This window comes from Micropterus salmoides, unplaced genomic scaffold (assembly GCF_014851395.1).
Source record: "Micropterus salmoides isolate LMB-PRFRI ecotype aquatic unplaced genomic scaffold, ASM1485139v1 Ms_hic_scaffold_22, whole genome shotgun sequence".
Taxonomy (NCBI): domain Eukaryota; kingdom Metazoa; phylum Chordata; class Actinopteri; order Centrarchiformes; family Centrarchidae; genus Micropterus; species Micropterus salmoides.
In genome coordinates this window covers 8,471,535-8,493,937 of record NW_024041373.1, presented here as the reverse complement: position 1 = coordinate 8,493,937, position 22,403 = coordinate 8,471,535, and the positions used below count along the sequence as shown (strand labels likewise).

Genomic DNA, 22,403 nt, shown 5'->3' with positions numbered 1-22,403 from the left:
CGACAGGCCAGACTGGCTCAGCCGTCACTCCAGCAGCCTCAGTAGCACACAGCCACCTGTCCACTCCTATCAGCGCTGCCTGTGTCCCTCTGTCTGGCCTCCACAAGCAGGACGGAGCGTGACGACAGGATGACAAAAACGAAAGAGGGTAGAGTTGGGGAACAGCAAGACCGTGATGGGATGGAATAGAAAATAGCAAGAGCAAAGAGCTTTCATGTGTGATCGGAGAGAGTGAACGGAACTGTGTGTGAATTTGCGGTGACAGGTCTGCCTCTCCTCAGCAGTGCGTGGGATGACTGTCCACTAATGTCCTTCACTGTCCTCCGACTTTCGCAGTGTGATTGGTTAGTCACAGCCTTGTCATTCGGTGTTTTCATCACTTCACCATTTGGGTGTATTAGACAGCCAATCCTGGACATCCAATCATATGCCTCGTCCTCCCCAGTTCACTTTTGATTGAACTGAATCCCTCTCATTGTATGCAGGGCAAATTAATGATTCATATCTGGACAGCAAAGTCCAGATATTGAATATAATTAAATATATTCTGATAACCAAATGTACCGATGTATTTCACACAGTGCAAACACTAACATTTGTTCTGCAATATTTATTATAATATTAAAATATACCTTTACTTCATTATATTATGTATTCATAGTATAGTCTCAGGTGACGTACATCACTGTAGAAATCCTTTTCTGCAATATATGCTTTGTTCTGTTTTTCACAAGGTTAAAGCACAATGAGGTTTTTGATTTTAAGCTGCAGATACGCAAAGCATTTTTTTTAACATCTTGCTCCTAACTTTTGATTTTTAAGTCACACCATGAGTCATAACCTAGTTTCTACTGAAGACAGCCATGCATAGTACATATATTATTCTATACTCCCACTCTCGCTCACATCAACAAAAGATTTGCTTGTCCGCAAGATGCTTTGACTTAACATTTATATCAGATGACCATCAGGAAATGATTGTGTATGCTCATGTGACTACATCTAAATGTGTGTATATCTGTTTTCCTACATATATCAGTCTTTTTAACAACTAAAAAATGTGTTTAAGTGTCTATATATGTATATACAGTCTGTTCGCTTAAAAGCTGTGTTTATATACACACAGATTTAGGATGTGTGGTCTGGGAGGTGTGTATTTCTCTCAGGAATGGCTAAAGGAAAGGCACAGGGTGTTCGCCTCCCATCCGTAACAGATTTAGTCATAAATCTGTTGGATTAATACACAGCTTCCCAAGGACCCTCGTGGTGTGTGTTGTTGAAACACAGGAGTCACTTAAAGCCAGACTCCAGGCACTATTTGTCTTCGGCTCTCTTCCCCATCACGGTTATTGATGTCACAAACACACAAATGCGCGTGCAAACACAAACACACAAAAGAGAGAAGGCAAGTGAAAAATAGGGGAAAAGTAAATGAGGAAAATTAGATAGAATTTGGTAAATGTCTTGTTTCAAAGCAGCTATTAAAATTTAAGGATTTCTGTGCTAAATTAGCTTTTTCCAACAGTCAAATATAACCTCCTTTGAAGAACTCCAGTTGTAACTCATACCCATTATTTAATCAGTAAATTGTATTCGTCTGTAGCAGTTGTTTCAATTTTGGAATGTGTTGCATTTGTTTATTCGTAGCACGAAAGGCTTGCAAACATAATCAGTGAGTTTTTTCTTTCTTTCCATCTTTTTTGTCTTTTTTTTTATTGCTAGCTGTCTAAATTGACCACCCTGGGGAAAAGGCTTTACTGTCACTCCCCATGTCTGTCTTCATCTTACGGGGAAATAAACTATCTGCATGCATTGTCTTTTCCGCTATTAAAGATGCCCCCTGAACACATACACATCTCTTTGTATGGAAATAAAGGTCCAAGCACTCACTTTCTGGCCACCGCACTATTGTCATTCCAGGTAGATCTGCTTAGTTTATTTCCACATCCAACTGGCTTCCCAGAAGGAGCTTGAATCTCTGAACATTAACGCAGCACACAGCACCGTGGGCAGAGACAGCGGTGATGGGTTCATTTCAACTAATTTCCATCTTATTTCTGAAGAAAAAGAAGAGAGTTTAATTTATCGTGTGTTTGACTGGCGGTGTGGGTGCAAGCTAAAGCATGTGCCCCCCAAGAGGTTTTTTAAAAGGATGAGCCTGAAACAGTGTTAAATCCCCTGATGGAATCTGACTTACAAATTGCCCACTAGGTGCTTCATATGAGCCAGATAACTGACACAGTCGGTATGACCGCAGAGGATTTTGGCTTGGAGTCAGCCTAATCAATACAAATATGCAGCATATAGTTCCACTCTTCAATCATTAAAGTTAACACCTACCTTTTGTCTTAACAGTCTGAGGTAAATGCATATTTTGGTGATTGCTGTAATGACCACAGTTAACAGCTATATTCCTGTTTCTCATTTTTACAAAAGTAAAGTTGTTTTTCTGCATGAGTGTGTCCTATTCTCTACCAGTTCATAACTGTATAGATAGTGCTTTGATTCAAACAGATGCCGACACACACTTTTTGTAATGCTGGTGTGCAAGAAACAGACCCACTTTGTTATAATGGCACACAGTCAATTAGCAGGACGGGGTTTTGCACGCTCCCTCTTTAGAGGAAAACACTGTAGGTTAGAGTCACAATCTCATAATCACATGTGACGGATGTGGAGGCTTTCCTTTACGGGTTTTCTCTATAGAGTGCACTGTTCAGTTTGTCTTCACTGTACTAAATTAGCTCATGCTGCCAGTTAGCTGAAGACAGTATTTTCCTGTGTGAATTTTTGATGTGAGTGATTGATGTGAGGCAACGTGGCTTCAACTTGGTGTTGCTGATGTGTTTGAAGGCTCCCTTGTCAGTGGATAGACGTGTGGTAACATGAGTGGCATCGCACTGACTCATCAGCCTAGTGATTGCATGACTTCAACCCTGAGGCTCACTGGCCGTGCCTCGAGTCAATTCATCAAATATTTATACAAAGCAGGTAAAGATTAAGATTCTCTCTGCTTTTCCTCCGCAGTGTGTCATCTCTCCAAATGGAGAGACTCTTGAGGTGGTTTCATCTTTCCTGCTTTGGTAGATAGCGTTCCAAACATTGCCCATATATCCATTAAGCCTCCGTGCTCCATAAAATTCAAAGCTATAATTCATAACATGCCTGAAATTGCAGTGCTGACAGTGCCTGTCCCACTGAATCAGCGCTCAGATGAACGAGAGGTCTAGAGATGTCACCAACATAATAAACAGGGCTTTGGCCTATAGCCCCTTTTCTTTCTCAAGCCTGAGGCCCCAGGGCAGGGCCGACCCTAGTCCCCGTCTAACACTCGCGAGTCCTATTGATCCAGCAGGGATTGATGTCCTCCAGTGGCTGATTTAGTGTACCCACTGGTCCTCGTGCCTTTCCTAAAAGGTTGGGCTGGGTAAAACATGCGGCTGCTGTTGTGTGTAAGTTAGCAAGTCTTCCGACTTTTCTTCTCCTCCTCCCAATCACTTTCAGTCTCCTGCCTCTCCAGGCTGTGCCATTGTGTATGTTTTATGGCAGTGCATTTTTCAGCCCTGCCAGAGTGAAGCAACAATGCTTTGTCTTAATGCAGAAGTCCTACTTTAACTTTGGGAGAAGTAAATGGAGTCTATTTGTTACTTTCTTCTACACATCTCACCTCCTCTGCACTTTTTTAAAGTCATTCTGCTATGTTTCCTTTATTGTGTACATGCTCTCCATCTCTAACCATTTAAACCACAATGCTTCTCATTTTTAAAACTTCAAAACCATTTTGATAAAACCACATACAGTATGTATTCTATAGTTTTTTCCTTCTGTGAAATATTTAGGATCACAATTATTAAAGCTGCATAAGAACATCAGTTGGAAAATGTACTAATGTATTCTTTCACATGTATTCAATTAATTTAGAAATATTTGGTATTTTTGGAAACTAGCACAACTTGAGTCTGGGGTTTTTAGAGGCTAAATAAAATTGTGCATGTATTCTGGCATCCTACTTATCACAGAGCGAGTTATGAAGGCTTCCCTTCACTTTTGCATTTAACCCATGGGAGGAAACACATCTCACGTCTCTAAATCTACCAGGTCAGTATGATGGGCAAGTGCTCCTGGTGGGCCCCCAGATGTCTTTAGCTTACCTTAGTTTGTTGTATTTACTTCTGCTTTGGTTGTTCTGGTTTGACCTTACAGTCTGAATACAGAAGGAGAAGAGGGTTCAGTATTTGAGTTTGGGGAGAGAGTAAGAGGTTCAGGGGACAATAGGAGAGAGAAAGGTGAGGTAGAGAAATGATTCTTCCAGCCCATCGCTCTTGTCATGGGAGCAGTGTTGCAGAGTAGAGGAGAAGGGGAGGGGCAATGTTAATGTGCACTGCATCATTCATAACAGTAATACTGGCATCACTTGGTGCTAAATAGCATCATTTGTCAGGGAAAGGGCCTGGTGCCACAGTGTTACAGATAAGCACTAGTAGGATACCTACGCTATACGCGTTTGTTTTAACTAAATATTGATTTTCAACACTTTGTGCCCTTACCTTTCTTCTGAAAAGTCTTCTTTTCTAGAAGACCTAACCCTAAAACTAAAATGTACCTCAACCAAACTAATCCTAACTTCAGTTGTGAAATTCAATTAAGCCTTAACCCCAAATAAATCCCAGTAAGAGGCAACAAAATGTTGTTCAAAATGATTTTCCTCAGCTCTCTATACTTGCTCTTAATCTGAGCAGAGAATCTAACCCATATGCTTAATTGGTTGGTTTTAGTTCAAATCTTTTTTCCAGAGTAGGAGTTAATCTTCCACAAGACTGTGGCTCTCATACACTTAGTCTCAAATCATTCATTTGTTATCCTTCACTCGAGTGTATGTCTACCCACATGGAGCATACAATTCCTCCACAGTCGAGAGGGCAGGAAGGAGGAGAAAAAAATCAGCTATTATTGATGACTATGAGGTAAAATGCGTAATTTGCACTGTCTTCAACCAAATTATAACTCATATTGAAAGCAGCTGAATTTGCATAAATCTCATTAGACGCAATGAGAGGGGTTCATAAATCGTGATATTAATTAGTCATTTTTGCCACCCTTTCATAGGAAAATGGGGTGTATTAATAAAACGAGAGGGGTGTGTGATTGTGAAGCCTAATTGGTCGTTGTGTTAAGCATTTTGGTGCACAAGTGACAGGCTTGATTTAGTTTGGCTTCACTGCTGTTGTCTGACCGAGTACCTGCAGGGAGGGAGAGAGGATGAGTGAGTGTGTGTGTGTGTGTGTGTGTGTGTGTTTGTATGTGTGTGTGTGAATGTGCGCTCATTGCATGTGTGTATGATCTGTGTGTTTAACCTCCCATCAATGCACTCTTATTCAATACTCTCTTTTTAGGTTGAAAGGGGAAGCTAAAGCCTATCCCAGCATGCATTGCGTGAGGTTGCCATCACAGGGCAAACACAAAGACAAACACTTTGTTGTTAATGAGGTTTGGGTTCATAGACAGAATTAATGGTGCAAGAGAGAATGAGGGTATGACAGACTTGTGTTGGAGCGAGTGAAGGTATTTAGTTGTAAGCGTGTTTACAGGTTTTTGAGCCCACCTCTACGGGACTGCAGTATAGCACCATAGACAGCGTCTGATCCCTACTGGCAGTCCCTGTTTTCTCTTTTTTGGAAATCCATAAATACTGTAAAGCTAACTGCATGTACTACAGTTTATCTCTACTTGGATGTCCTTGTGTCTCTACATTTGAGCTGTGTGTATGTTTTGTGTGGATATTTGTGTTCTGTGAAAGGAAAGAGACCATACATATTTATAACCACTGCCCATTGTGTGTGACTGATATCAGCACACCCTCCCCTTCAGCCTGTAATGATACTGACCCAAGCAGTTTTGCCCTGGACAGTAATGAGCCTTGTCCCTGTGGGTCTGGGGGTTTTGATGCTGTCCTCCATGGCCCTCCTAACCTCAGCCCTGCCCTTTTGACACATTTGTCTAGCATGGTGGATTAGCCATCCTGATGGCGCTCCACCTCTGGGTGTGATTAGCCAGGCTGCCTGAACTCCAGTGTCTGTGATGAATGAAGCTTGTGAACCACTGCAGCTCCAATTAAAAATCCTTTGCTCCTCTACCCTTACACAGGAGGGTGTGTGTGTGTGTGTGTGTGTGTTGTTATGCCATCTTTATCCTTAACATGAAAATGCAGCTTTCTGTACCTACATGATTTCAGTTCTTCTTGGAGGAGCAAATTGTCTAACTCATCAATCTTTACCCAGCAGATCAAGATGTTTTCTTCCTTTTTTGTGTGAATTTAATGGGTAAATGAGAAGAAAAACTAATAGTACTGGCACAAACAATCTAATAGTGACATTCAGACAGGTAACAATATTGTTTTCTTCAAGACAAAGGCATCACGGTACAAATGCTCAACATTTCCTTTTAGTTGGCTCAGTAGATGTAATGGGACATCTAGGTAAAATAGTGAATCTTGGGTGTATTTTCAGTGGTTGTGTTAGATCTATTGCTCTTTAAATTAGCAAATAGAAGGTCCCATGAATATCAAATCTTGTTAGACACCGTGGCTTTTGGCCCTATGAGACCTCTGAACTTTAAATCTCTGTCTGGCAGGTTCATCAGTGGCCCAGCTGAGGGCAATTGATCCTGAGGGGGAACCCCTTATATATGGTGTTTCAGGAGAAGAGGCCATGAGGTATTTTTCTGTGAACAAAGATACTGGTGTAGTCTGGCTCCGACAACAGCTCGACCGTGAGGTATGAACACCAAACTGCTGCACACATGTTACACATTACAAAAGCAAAATCACTATATACAAGAAAAGACACTCAGGACAATTTTGAAAATAGGATATGGAATGTAAATTATCAAATGATGAAAGAGCAGTGAAAAGTGCAATACTCTTTAGCGGTGAAAGATGAAACAGAAAGGGTTTTGAGTTCAGAGTGGCGTTGTTGTTTCTTGGTATGCTTTTCTGCACTGCTCTTTTGCACTACATTCCCATGCAAAGTTTATGCTGACGTCTGTCTCTGTCTCCGCCAGACCAAGTCAGAGATGCAGGTCGAATTCTACGTGAGTGACATTCAAGAGGTAAGAGACAGATTTGCACTGTGATCACAGTTATGACACTTCCCGCCTCACGCTGACACCTGGATATAGCTTGACCACATGTCACATAGAGATCTCTCTCAATCCATCTCCCTTTCAGTCTCTCGCTTTCAATCTCGCCCTTATTTCTCTCTTTCACATGTAATCATTCCGACACCTGTCTCACTCAACGCAGTTTAGTTGCTGAAACATACTGACGTTCAACCTACTCTCCCCCGCGGCTAATCTATCACACACTTGTCCCATTTTCTTTCACTATGAATCTTGGCTTGGTATGGTTAATACACATTTTCAGTGACTACAGTTCTCTGACAAGTAACATGTGGAGGTGGCTTTGGAACAGTTTTACCAAGGTGTTTCCTCCCTCAGGTGGTCAAAGACAAAGTAAACATCCAGATTGGAGACGTGAATGATAATGCACCAACCTTCCATGGGCAACCTTATGCCGTCTTTATCCCAGAGGTAAGGCTTATAGGAATGTATTAAAACTTACTAACTTATCACTCTCATATCCACTAGAAAAGTGTTTTGGCAAAAAAAAACAGGTTTCACTCTGGATTTTAAGGTTAAAACATGTATGGAATTCAGCTCAATGTTATGACTATTGTAATGGGAAGTTACCCTGCATGGTGGCTACATCCAACTTCTGTGATCATCAACTATTCATAGTGCTTTTCGTTCTCTGATGTCCTGGAAATAGCTGTGTTTTTGCTGCACTGTGATCTTCCCACAATTTGAGGAGTTGTCCTCTAGCTCATGTTTAGAGAGTGTGCACAGCCTCTTTTTATAGGGAGGAAAAACATTCACTGCAGTGGAGACCTCAATCTCTTTTCTCCTCTCCGATTCTCTCGCTTCTCTGTCCTCTCTAAATCTGCTACCTCCCTTCTCAGCGCTCACTTCTGTCCATCTTTCCCTCTCCTCTTTGCCCTCTCCCTCATCTAATCCTTGATAGAAGTAATTGCCAGAATGGAGTGGAGGACTTCAAACAGGGGCTGAAATCCGCACACACATCCACATATCTTGTTGTGTTGATATTGAGCACATACCCCTTTCTGAGTCTTCACCAAATCTTCAAAGCCACTGGCATTTTCTCTCCCCAATCCATAAAGTCAGGCAAATAAACGGGAGAAAGAAGGACTGTTTAGATGAGGCTATTTAGACCACCCACCAGGGAAGGTTCTCTCAGGCCAATGCAGCCACTGCTCAGTTGTGTGGGACTCACTTACAGTCCACATACAGACTTTCCAAGCTCTGCAAACAATAGACTTCAGTTTAGCCTCTGGAAAGCCATTAAACAGAGCTGGGTTTGACCCTCCGTCGCTCACATATTGTTAGTTCCCTTGCATCCCTCAGTGAGTTATTGCTTATGTCAGTCCTGCCCTCCTAGTGCTTAAAAAATGTAGGCTTCTTTATTTGAGGCAATGGGATGTGGTAACAGATCAGATTCCTTAAAAGACCAGACACAGCGTTGTCTCTAATCCAGCAGCGTTTCTTTACACTGAAAATAGCTGAAAGCTTTAACAGTGAGACACAACATAGTCAAAACAAAATATGCAAGCTTTGTGTATGTGAGGACAGTGGAATGTGTTTGATCACAAATCTCAATGAATGTATTTGTTTGTGTGCCTCGCTTGATAAATGAGACACATTCATATTTTGTCCAGTTGGAAAAAATGTCATAATAATACTGCAATAACAATGCAACACGCTGTCCAATCTGTGCACAGAGGGCTTCATTAAAGCCTTGCAACTATTCTACCTGGAAATGGTGGTTTTGGGAATTTTTTCATGTAGCTTCTTCCTCATTGTACCCCATTTCCCCTTTCTCTGCCCTTTCTTCACCTTATCTTGATTTCCTATAACTTTCATTACCTGCATTTTTATGTTCTCATTACCACTTTGACATTAAGTGACCTCCAGCCGGCAGCGCAAACACGCCGACATCAGTCCATCGTGCTGTCACTCACTGGACATGCCAGAGTAACTGGGGGTTAGAGTACCATCAGCACCACTAGATAGTGCTGCTGAACTTTTGTACACAGAGAAAAAAAGATGGGAAAGGGTGATGGATGTGGAGGATGGCAGAGTAGTAAAAGTAAACGACGAGTGATGACAGAAAGACAGAGGATTCAAATGATGAGATTCAACACAAGCAAAGTGACACAGAATACAAAACAGACTGATAGAAGTCAAAAGAAAACAACACAAAATGCTTTAGGGTTGCTGGAACAGACGAATAGTTCAGGGAGGAGGTTTATTGAGGTGGGCCTGACGCAGCTCAGCGGTGAGCAGATGAAGCAGTGTGAGTGGCAAGGTGAGCAGTGCAATAGGGAGAGCGGGGGAGAGTGTGTGTAAATGTCGTTTTAATTTGTAGAGCCATAAAGAGGGTGAAAGGGAGCAGGTGGGCTGCTAGCATTCTCTCTGTCAGTGCTAATGAGCTGGCCAGATTTACAGCATCCACACACTCAGGCCAGCAGCAGAGACTGGATACAAGGAGCGACGCCTATCACCAGAAATAATGTTTTGATAGAACAGCAGATGGGCCACAACCCAAATCCATTATTGGATGAGATGATGGAGTGAGCCCAAAACATACTGAGAAGTGTTTTTTCACATTCCCTAAGTTCGACAGGTAGTCCTCTATGTAGCAAGCCCTCTATTGACAGTGTGGGACCATCCAGAGCTTAAAGAATAACCCCCACCCCCCGAAAAAAAAAATCACACACAACACAGACACACCCCCAGCTGCCTGACCCTCACAGTAACCCACTGGGAGGCTGTCACTCTGTCAGTGCCACTGTGATAATATCATATGCCAACACTAATAACTTATGTGTGTGCCCAGTGTGTGCCATCTCCTACGGTTGCGTAAGTTTCCCCTGACCACAAACACTGTTTTATCTTGTTCTTTTAGTCTCTTGAATTCTTCTGCTTCTCTTTTTCTGCAGTCTTTTCTGCCTTGAATCCCTTTTTCTCTTCTGTCCTACACACATAAATAGACAAAACACATTTTCTGTGTTATTGGATTAGATATGTCATATGACTTATTCAAAGTTAAAAGATATTATCCATACTTCCCATGACCTTACCAAGGTATAACTTTGTTAAAGTTGGGTTTATTTTTTTTGTTTGAGCCCCTCCACTTATAGCATTGCAGAATTTAAATACCATCTCTGTTTCATCCCTTTGCCAATACCCACATTCCTCCCTAACTACAGTAGATACGCAGTGCAGTGGAATCTTGACTTCGATAACGCAGTAATGATGCACACAAGATTGTATATCCGACTTCAGACCAGCGCTGTAATGCAGCACATAGATGGATTAAATGTATTGGCAAACAGGCAGACAGGCAAGCGGCTCCAGGTGATAGATATCCAAACTTTATCTGTTTACTGTCTCTCAGGTATGTCAGGCAGGTGAGCAAATCCCTCCTCAGCCTCTATTTTCTATCAGCCATATCTCAATGTCCCTCTCTAACCTACAGTAAGCTCAGATGAACTACGGCTGTTATAGAACAGGGCTACCCAAGGTGGAAACCCCTGAGGTGAAAGTCAGACATCTAAAAAAAAGAAAGGCCCTTCAGTCTGATCTGATTAATATAAGTTTCTGTATTTGGTTTATTTTAATAGAATTCCCTTAATAGAAGCAAAGTGACAGGAGTCCATATCCAAAGGTTATTCGTTCCTAAGACAATTATGAGTATCTAATGTTAAATAATATTAATATTTGTTTTGTGGCATACTGCCCAAAACAAAGCCTCTATGAAACATAAGAGAGGAATTTAAACCAGCATCATTTTAGCCCCCAACTTTTGGCTATTACTTCCTCCAAACAATTTTCAGTTGAATAGTATGACAGCATTTCTCGCATTAAACACACAGACACACACAAAGGCATTGATATTTCAGATAATATTGGCAGAGGATGTTTGAGAGCTCCTATTACGCTTGTGAATGAGCTGTTTAGTGCTTGATGTGGGCTCTGGCAGCAAAACAGAGGCACCTGCTTTTTGATGTGCCCTCTGTCGCTGTCAGCTAGAACATAGATGAATCTGGTATATTCCTTTCTTCTTTGCCTTTGTTCACTGCTGAGTGGAAATTCAATCCCTAATCTTTTATCGTCTTCTGCCCTGTATCTAAGCGGGTTACAGCATCCAAAGGTAATTTGTTTACCAGGTTACAAACAAATATTTCAGCTCTAAAGCAGCACCTTCCGTATTTAAATGAAAAATATATTTGCAGTTGCAAGGTTCTCTGGGAACTTACAAAACCAAGTCTAATTTGCAGTGGAATACATTTATTTTGAAATGACAGTCATAAAATATTTGTGACTTAACTACTACATCCTGCACACAATAAACGCAATCTTCTTTACACAGCACACACACAAACACTGCCTTCTACAAGTTGGATTTAGCCCATAATGATTTCAGTATCATCGCTCCTGGTCTCTCCTGTAGTGTAATTGAATCTAGTGGTTACTGAGCTGAGTGGTGGCTGGTTGACAGGCGCAGGCCTCAAAGAGAATTCTGCCTGACACTAAGACCCTGAGCCCCATAGGGAGGGATGGAGGGATTTAGGGAGAAAGAGAGAAAAAATGGATAAAGTGAGAAGGTTAAATGGGAAGCAGTCAATATTTTACTCACCTCAGGCTCCATTTATAACTTTCTCCTACATAGATCTGGTGCTTAGGACCCAATTCTAAGCAAAAGTTGTGTTTTTTTCAAAGAAAGTATCCTTGAAGAATTTGCCACAGACTGCAGGGTTTGATGGCATATAAGAAGCCGTTCCTATGCATCATATCCTTTTATATCGACTGATGAAATCATGGACACATACAAGGAAGTGTTTTAGCGTTGAAACAGTAAACTGCTGGTAGTTATGTTGTATATAGTTTTAGTTTTTTAAGGTCTTTCTCCATCTGCCCATATGATTATGTCTGACAGCACTGATTAGATCAGAGCACATGATCATCCTCCACAAACTAATATAACCCCTCCATTTTGCATATGATGCAAATGTAGTACATATGGCCAGTTTATCTACAGTGCCCGGATGTTTCGCCAGCTGTTTGTTCACATATTTCATTTCCCCTAATTTCAGTTTCTGCATTTCACTAATGGACATTGTTTTGTGTTTGTGTACGTGTGTGGGGTGGTGTAATTTTCCATCTGCAGCTATTCACTATAAGCGAGACTGTGCTCATGTGTGGATAGGGCATTCTTAAAAGAGTGAGTGCAGTCATTCACTTCCATGACTGATGATTCATTTGTAGACTTCAGTAAGCCTTTCAGGGCAAATGGTGGCTTAAGTGAGTTGTCAGAGAATGTCGTGCCTGTAGAACAATTTTTCTGCCCATCCTTTCCAGTCCAGGGGTTAACGCAACAAATACTGCTTGGGCATCACATACGCTGCCACTCATGAAGGTAAATCACATCCTCTATCTCTTTATCTTTCTGTCATTTACTTTATCCCGCTGAGCATGAAGAGCACCTTGATTTGCGTGCTACGCAGAGATGGGCGCAGATTTGTCTGTCAAAAAAAGGGAAAGGCTGGTGTTTGTGAGTGACCATGGAAAAGTCTATTTCTGAGAGAGAGAGGCGGAAAAGAGAGAGATAGGGAAAGAGAGAGAGAAGTAAGGAAAGTAGGGAGGGAGCACACAAGGAAAGACTGAGTGAGAGGGGCAAGATTGAAGGGGGAGAGAGAACGGCTTGCACTCCCAAAAGCCATTAAAGTTTGATTCACCCACTCCTCACTCTTTGAATAAATCAACCTGTCGCTCCCTCTCTCCCTTTCTTTCAAGTGTGTGGGTCCCACCCCTCCATCCCCACCCCCACCCTGCCTTTGGCGCTCTTCTTCCCTCTAACACTCACTTGGCAGAATTGTGAATTCTGACAAGGTTTTGCTAACATGGAAGACAGTTGTGTGTCTTGTCAGTCCCTCCATATTTCGCAGCTGCTTGTGTGTTAGTGTTTGTTTTTGCGGTGTGGGAGAGAGAAAGAATGACTAGCTCTCATGGCTTTTTGCAGTGTGTATTATACCATGGCTATGGGAACAATACTCTGCTGAAAGACGGAAGAAATTAATGTGTAGATAAAATTTGTCGTGCCTTCAACCTCACCAGGGCTCCATTTGGCATTATGCAAATTCCTCAACGATTCTTTTCTCGATTTCTTCTCTCTGTCTTCTTCTGTGTCTCAGTATGCACCTCCCTTCCCATTCGTCTGTTTTTCCCCTCACTGCGCCTCCGACCGTGGCTAGATTTTCTTTAATAGAGCTTTATAGCCTTTCCAATTTGCTCAAATCTGTTTTGGCTGTCACTTCCATATTTGAGGTGGTAGGGAGAGAAGCACTGAAGAAAAATGATGCATTACTGAAAAGTATGAAAGAAAGGTGAAGCGAAAAGAAACAGTTGCTACCTTTAGTTTCCCCTCTTTCTTGTTGGTATTTTCCTACATGCAGACCAGTATAATAATAACAAAGTATTACAGCTCATTCTACAGAGCCATACAAAAGCTTGCTGTAGAGTAAAATATGATTAACTTGACTCATACCTTGTACTCACTTCTTTACAAAGCATGACTGACTTGGACTCATCAGATAGTTAAAAGCAATGTTTACTGTTAAAATATGTGTGTGGGTGTGTGTGTGCGTGTGTGTCTTTTTCACAGTGAGGCATATTTGACAACCACAACAAATGCCTCTCAAACTAATTAAGGTGACAAACAGATGTTTAAGCTCCAACTTACAGCCCATCTTTGTCAAATCTTTGCTGTATTTTCAGGTTGTCAGTCTGACCATAGACTATATGAAAACAGTCTGACGAACTTCAGCGCTGTCTTATTTGGTACTTCCTCTTATAGAACAAATCAGTCTTCTTGCCCCTCAAGCTGATGGGACTGAGGATGCCGCTGTTGGTCGGTCTTTCAAACACTATGGCTCCCAGGAAGACTATTTGCTTCTTTTCTGAGCTTTTTTTTCAGTGCCACCTCAAGCCCATACATATAGTTCACAACACACAAAACACTAAAATCAAATGGGCAGATGTTTATTGAGACAGTCATGCCTCCCAGAAGTTTAACCGGACTACAAAGTACAAATGTATTCTGCTCGTGGGCGGAACCAGTTTGATTTTAATAGCACCATCATGGAATTTTACATTTTGACCCCACTAGTGCTAAGGCTAGAAAAGCAATTCATCACATATCATAAATTCGCTCTGGTCCAGCACCATGGTGGCTGCAAGCAGGACTTTTAACTTTCATTATTCTTTTTTCTTCACTATTTTCAGCACAGAAGTCTTGTAAGGACTTTAAGATTTGATTATCTGGGAAGAAGCATTGTACAAAATATCATGTTTTGATATTTTCTCATTTGTGGCAATATAATGGCATTTGATGATTTATGTATTTTTTCAGGTATAAATTAAACTGCAATGTGATGCGTTTTTGATGTATTTTCAAAACACAAAATTGCTTCACAGCTTTCATTTAAAATCGTCTTCAGGTGCCTCTTGTTTTCTATCACAATTGACTATCTCACTATGGCAGTGTGTAGTTTTTGTATTGGCATTTAGTGCGCACATGTTTAAGAATGAATTTTATTCTTATGTTTACTGTAAGCAACCCAGAAATGCCAAGCCTGTTTCAGATTGAATGTGGGTTACAAACGTTCTGAAACTAGTGAGAAACTAAACTAACTAAAACTAAAAAGTAAGAAAACAGATAACATGAAATTAGTTGTTCAGGCACATCTGCCATAGTGACGAAATCATGGTACATACTGGTACAGTATAATTGAGCACCCAAAGTGCCCTTTGTTTTGAAGGTCTTGGATTAGCAAAGAAAGAAAATTCACATCAGTCTTAATGAAAAAAAAAGCATTTAAAAGGGCTAATATGTAGTTGTTTTAATGAAACAAAAAATGTTTTATTGCCTGTGAAGTGGTTGTAATCTTACATAAAAACTGACTGTGACTGCTTGTGTGCTCTCAAGCCTCTCACCTGCTGAATCTGTACCGTACTCACAGCGACAACACCCCAGCTAATGAGATGGAGTCTGCTAAATCCAAAAAACAACCAGGTTCCAGCACAACACAGACTCCAAAACCAAAAACAAAGTTTTATGTGCTGAAGCCTGTCGGGCCAAACAAGAATCAAATCGACTTCGGGTGAAAACTCAGTCAACATCAGAAAGGCTTGAGTCACGGAGAGACCTCTGCTTTGTTTTGAAACCGACAAAACCAACACAGAGTTAGCTTTCAACGTTACAACACTAAAAACATTACTGCATATGAAACTTGAAATTGTGATTTTGTGTTTTAGTTGGCTCAAGTTAGATAACGTTACCTCACCAGTTAATGCCAAGTAGTTGCTAACGTTATCCAGTGCAAAATACTACAGTTGTTTATCCATATCACTATCCTTAGCCTGCAAGAAATGATGTAACAGTAAAATGCAAATGTGGAGCGATTTGTTTATAGTGATGCAAGGCTGTGCAGCCAGCTAAGGTTAGCACAGATCTACCACTGTTCATAACCGCTCTTCATAACTTTCAATTCAGATTTTTTTGTCGTTTTACCAATACTCAGGAACACAGCTTCTTCACCGTCTCAGTCTCTGTAACATACGAGATTCACAAAATATACAATAATGCAACAACACTGCTGAAGACCCATTCACTACAGTAAAGTTACTGTCTAACTGTTGTAAAGTGTGGCAACAATCTCATTTATAGTATTCAGTCAAGCTAACTAACTGTTTTCGTTATCGGCCAACACATTAAGCTGTGCTCACATTGCTGAGCTTCTGGTGAAAGTTACACAAATAGTTACTGAAAAGGGGCAGGGGCACTAACGCTGATGTGTAGCGTTATCATGCGATGAGCTTGGATTAGATCAAGCTGATAAAAATGTTACTGTAACGTTATGGGACTTTAAATGAGTTTCAGCATGCTGTGTGAAGCTGTCTCACGGTGTTTCGCTTTGTTTCCAAGTATGCTCCCACACCAGGTTGCAATCTGAAAACTTCACCGCTGGTGTAGCCCATTTAATCCATTGGCTTGGTTTCAATGAACAAGGAATAATGTACAAAAGTATGTGCTGTAGCTTCTCCTTTCAGCAGGGACTACAGCAGAGCATACAAATTTGTAATGCAATGTTCAGCTGCAGGTGTTTGGTAGGTTTTTAACTTTGCTCAATTACCAAACCTATGGACTGAAATATAGTTGAGATATTCTTTGTTGAGATGAGAGTCTTTGGTGTGTTGTAGTTTCCATTTTATTGGACATGTGTCAGACAGAAACAGATAAGTCAATATTTCTTCTCACAACTTTCTCTTAAGTTAAGCAAAGTTTGATGTCCCTGTAGTCACCAACTTTTCAGCAGGGGGGCTGCCCTGGATTCATGCATGCGCGTAATATATAAAATTGTTGATGCACAGCGAGTCACCAATATACCAAGCTGGCGCAAGTGAGGAAATAATGTCTAGCACCCTAGCCAACACCAGAAAACAGCCTAGAGTTTCAGCAAAGTAAGAAAACATTGGATTTACAGGATTACATCCGCAAGGAGTAAAAATCTGTGTAAATTCAGCCCACCCCCTCCCACGCTAATGCCGACTAACACATAACTAACATAATACCAGCAACCGTCACCAAGGTCCCTCCTCATCCACGTAAAACCCCTTTCGTCGTCAACCATGTTCCTCTCCACCTCCTTCTCGGCTCCCCCTTCTGTGGTGTCCCCAACATAAGTGCTTTGATGTATAATTGAGTTGAGCGTTCGACCGCTCCTCTCCCCCTTTCCCTCACTCTTTCCTCTAGGCCCCCCCAGGACCTGGCTCATAGAAAGGGTAGGTTAAAAGAGGAGGAGAAAAAAGAAGGAAGCAAGAGAGGAAATGAAATTGAGAAATTCTGGCAGAAGAGAGGCTTTTGGATTATAATGCAGATACTTTATAAGAACTGTGTGAGGCAGCTAAGTGCCACCACCAATACAAACCTTCGGCGTCACTACAAATGAAACAATAAAATGCTATTACAAAATGTTCTTGCATGAGCAAAGGGGATTGAGACTATCAAAGACACAGTCAATCCTCAACACTTCTTGTTGAGAACTCTGTAACTGCTGTCATGTCTCAACAGCAAGACGTAATTTAACTTGACATCACGTTCTACTAATTGAGATAAAGAGAGAGATGAAAGGGGAATGAAATTACTGAAATACCAGGTTAGGATATTTGCTTTGTTGTAGGAGGTACTGATTGCCATGTAATGATCACTTTATACAGGAGAAGATTACACACATTGCCATTCTGTATCAGTGCCATTAGTGCTGCCAGTGGTTTTTTTAGAGATCTGTCATCATACAATAAGCAAACAGCCTAAACCTCGTACACTGGGTTTGCTGTAATAAACTGAGAGTGCAAGTGTTTTTGACTTGTGCGTCCATCTTCTTCCTACATGCAGTACTTTTCTTTGCTTGCTTATCTCTCTGTCCCCACTCTTCCCTGCTGCAGAGCTACATGAAGTGATTGCAAACGGACCCCAGCAGTGCCGTTGCTTTTCTGTTGAGGCTCTCAGTCTGGTCAGATCTGTTTGTCTTTCTGTATGTGACTTTCCCATTTAGTTCAGTTCACGTCAGATCAATTCAGTTCTCTTCTGTTCTATGCGATCGGCGGGGTGTTGGTGTGTGCAAGTGTGCTACTGTGTTTACTTTGCAACATGCTACCAATATAAGACAATACTTGTCTCATATTTTTAATATTCCCAAGAACTAGACTTGAAAACATACTGTAGCCACAGTGATAAATTTAATATAACTATCCCATAGATATTCCACTCCATAGCTGCACCACAGACCATGTCTCAATTCACACATATACGTATGTACATATAAACACAGACTTCCACTGATAAAACTGTCCACAGTAGTTAACCATCTCTTAGGTCCATCACTTGCTAGACTGCCATCAATACTTTTGTACAGCTGAAGCTAATGAGATTTTCTTGCTTCTGTGTTTGACTTGCTTTTGACATGGTGTTATGAACTGAAACAATGCAATCTATTCTATGTAATCCAGTACAGTACAGAGGAGGCAAATGTGTGACAAATATGCTTTACTGGCATGGCAACATATATTCTATCTTGCCAAAGCATCATATATCTATCAGTTGAGGTAATGTTATTGACTCTGACCAGAACAGATGGCTAGCAAAGAGTCAAATGCTGTGAAGTAGCATTTGAGTCAAACATGTTTGGCAGATTGTTAGATGCTGATTGAAATTAGAATCGTATATTCAAATTGCTCATAATTTCTAGTAGGCTGATCTGTCTGCCTATCACTTCTCCCTCTCCTTATTTCTCAGTCCGGCACTTGTTTTTGAAAATAAAAAGCCGGCATACTAATGCATATCTCAGTGGTCCATGTTATTTTGTCCATCAAACACTCATTTCAATGCTCTGGTCGTGGTTCTGCAGAAAGTTAGAGACAGTAGTGATGAGTTTAACCACACACACATTGTCCTTTTTAAGCACTGGAATAATGCATGGGAATTTATAGGCACCTGGGGTCATAGTGCAGGAGAAAGTCAGCCTGGATATATGTACACGGACATATTGCTTGAAGTCTATGAATTATGCATTGGATGGGAAGCATGTATATTTCTACATGTGTGTATGTGTGTGTGTCCGCAGAGAGGCATCTGAGACATTAAGACTCGTGGAAGTAGAGCCCCATCTGCCCTCACAATACCCCATGCCCGAGGCTACAGATAGAAAGAGATGTTGATAGAGCGCAGTGTACCTATAGGTCCAGACTGCAGAATGGAGAGATTCAAGGGCACAGAGTTCACAATGAAATGAAAACACACACACAAAAGGCTTTAAAACAAGCACATGCAAGGATACAAGAGAGAAAGGCAGTGCGAGAAAGAGAGCAGGGTGTCTATTGAAGAACGGCAGAGAGTGCATTGAATCCCATGTGATGTTGCTGAGATGAGATGGCTTCGACAGCAACTTGGGCAGCATAGTTAGTTTGAGAATGTGCTGTTTACAGTACACTTGTTATAACTATTTGCTGTTACATAAGGAAGAGCCATATTTAGCACATTGAAGTCAGGTCAATTTTATTTAAACAGCCCAATACCACAAATCACAAATTTGCCTCTGGGGGCTTTACAATTTGTACAGCATTTGATACTGTCTATCCTCGGACATCAAGTGTGTTTAGACAATGCTTTTAAACCGAGGTGTTTTCTTTGTTAAGTGACAGCAGAAAGAAAAGAGGCAGACCATGGAGCGTCAACCAGGATTACTGAGATATGAGGGAAATACCACTCTGGATAAAAGCAATACATTACAAAAGACCAGTGAATACATTTTTTTTTTCACCGATTCCACCGATGTGATCGTTTGCAAAGCAATTACAGGGCTAGCACCTATTGTATAAACACACAAACACATTCACACTCATGTCAGCGCTATGGTTCTCCAATAAATCTAACCTGCATATCTTTGGACTGTGAAAGGACCTCAGACCTCAGAAGAACAAAAGTGGTGACAAGATTGAATGAGATCAACGCTGCTATATAAGCTGTTAAAGTTGATTTAATTGAGAAAAAATGCAAAAATTAAGTCAACTGTCCCTAGCAACAGCTAATTTTCTGTCAATGAGATGGATGTGTTAGTCACTATTAATTTGTTATGGCATAATACCTCCAAACACTTAATGACAAATATGAACACAATGTCAGATTAAATAATAGAGAAAACAAAAAGGCAATTCTGTGTGATTATCAGACAAGAAGAGACCCGAGCACCTAGAGGAAACCCAGAGAGACACGATGACAACATGCAAACACTGATTGGTTTCAAACCTTCTTGCTGTGTGAACTGAGACATCATGCTACCCCATACAAATGAGCACCAAATATGTAAATCAATGGCTTTAGATGGGGTTTGTAGTGTGTAACGTGCAAGGCAGTTTTAAAGATGCCAAAAACGAGCAATACGGTCTCTTTTGGGATCTGGGGAGTCTGACCCCTGTGTTCTGGCCAAACTGTTCTGGGACATTGCAGATTACAGTAGTTGAGATGGTGAGGAAGACATCTGTCCATGTCAAAGGACAGAAAAGCGTTTATGTCAGAAATAACACATCTGATGAAAACTTAAAACACTGCCAGAAGTCACATTGTGTGCATGTTTTCAGCATAGACTAGCTGCTTTGGCTGCAGTGACATGTTTTAAGTTTTAAGTGACAACTACTCACAGGTTAGTAAAATGATAATTAACCCTTCATTCAAGTATAGGCATCTAATACAAAGTTAAAATTCTTATGCTTGTTTTCTTGTTGCTCAAACTCTCTATTTTGTCTTTGTCTAAATCTCTTCCCTCTGCTCCCATACCACCCCCCCCCCCCCCCCCACCACCACCACACACACACACACACACACACACACACACACACACACACACACGCACACACACCTCCACCCACCCCCCCCCATGTATCCCTCACTCCCAGTAAATTCAAATCAGACCACTTGCACTGGTGAGTGACTGTAAACATGATCCAGCCATCATAAAAAGACAATCCACAGCTAAAGCTCAGTTTTGGATTGTGGAGCTTTGTAATGTTCTTCCAGTTGTGTACCTTTACAGGTGAATAGTAAAAGATAATGAACATACAGTAAAAACATGTAGTGTCCGGCTAATTGAACGATGTATAGCACAAGTTTACATGATGCGAATGAAGCTGTATAAGTCTATGGATGCTGCAGGTTGATCTCTCTGCCTCTGCTAACAAATACAAGCTGCCCACATACGCAAATATATAAACATGCATTGCTTCAACTGGTCCCTGATTCCCCTATGTCTTTAAAAGGAAGTGTGGACTGATTAAAGTCAGATTTTTATTGGGAACTGTGAAAAAGAAATAAATAAAGCCAGAGTGTCTTGCCCCTCTAGGCAACAGCCGTTTATATGATAATCAGCTCTACTCTAATTTGCATTTAATTCTATTTTAAAAAATGAGTTCTTAAAAAAGAGTGGAGAAATACAGACAAAAAATATGTATGAGAACGAGATATTCTGTAGGTGGAAAAGCAAACTTTGTCTTTGTTATCATTTACCTTTTTGGGTCTTTCATCAGGTTTTGGTTTATGTCGATGTGACTTTTCCTCGAGGGCCACCCAGTTCATAATAAGAACATACATGTACAGTATATCTTTACTGTATATATGTTCATATGTATGCCTATAAATCCAAGTTTGATCGCCTCCATCCCTGGACATTTGTTCTGCCCTGTTAGGTCTGCCTCTAGCGTAATATTTTGAAAGTTGTAAACTGGAGAGCCAGTAGTGAGGCTCTACGCTTACATATATTTTTAGGGGCAACTGAGAAATAATAATATAAATGCATCTTGTTTTTCAACATTAAAAATAGAGTGTGCATAAGACACTGGCAAAGTGACTTTACTAGGAGATTACTAAAGAATTTTGAAACATAAAATGTACGTGGAACTAACTAAGGAGATAGATTCATTGTGCTTCACAAATGCATCCCTTTTCAAACAGCGTTTGAAACCTAACTCTACTGTGGAGGTCAGCAATATGGTACTGGGGAGGGAAACACTGCTCAAGGAGGGAACAGACTTCAACGTGCTTTTTGTCATTTTAACCGGCGAAAGCGTTGATCGTTTAGTTGGCTAAAAATTAGATGCTGCCACTTGAATGCCTTATATACTGAGCTTTGTTAATAAGAGTGAAGTTATTAGAATAGAATATTTTTTTCACATTTGCACACTGTAATTTCCACTTGCATATATGAGTGAGATGCTTGCACTGTAGAGCCCTTGCAAGATTGAATTCTTGAACTCCACTGGCCTCTGCATGCAAGTTTTCATTCTGTTTTAAAGTCTTTTGTGTAGTAAATATTTTGAAAGGGGGTTGCTTAATGGCACCAAACAACAACAGGACAATGCTCCTCAAATTCCAACATAGCCGCAGGTACCAATATTTAAAAAAAAGGTCAAAAGCTAATTGTTTTTCTCACACTTTTAGTATTCTCAATTGAGATGGATAACTTCCCGCAACTGGCAGAGAGAGGTTGCAGGACTTGTTGATGTGGCCTGTCCTTGTACCCTTCCCCTGGGATCAACCCATCTGCCTCTGTCTACCTCTATCTGGCTCTGTGGATCCCTGATTACCTTTACATTTAAACAAACATCCCCAGCTCTTTGAAGGCAGTCAGCCATGAGCTCTGACAGGGAGGTTGGGGTTA

General features: G+C 41.0%; 1 protein-coding gene across 1 annotated transcript in view; it reads left to right on the top strand.

Moving 5' to 3' along the window:
- The window catches only part of LOC119917695 (cadherin-23-like), a 150,537-nt gene that overhangs the window by 32,325 nt on the left and 95,809 nt on the right, over positions 1-22,403 (top strand). Inside the window, exons 4-6 of the mRNA XM_038738109.1 lie at positions 6,631-6,773; positions 7,060-7,107; positions 7,495-7,587. Coding sequence (XP_038594037.1) covers positions 6,631-6,773; positions 7,060-7,107; positions 7,495-7,587 — 284 coding nt within the window. The remainder of the gene's footprint in view (positions 1-6,630; positions 6,774-7,059; positions 7,108-7,494; positions 7,588-22,403) is intronic.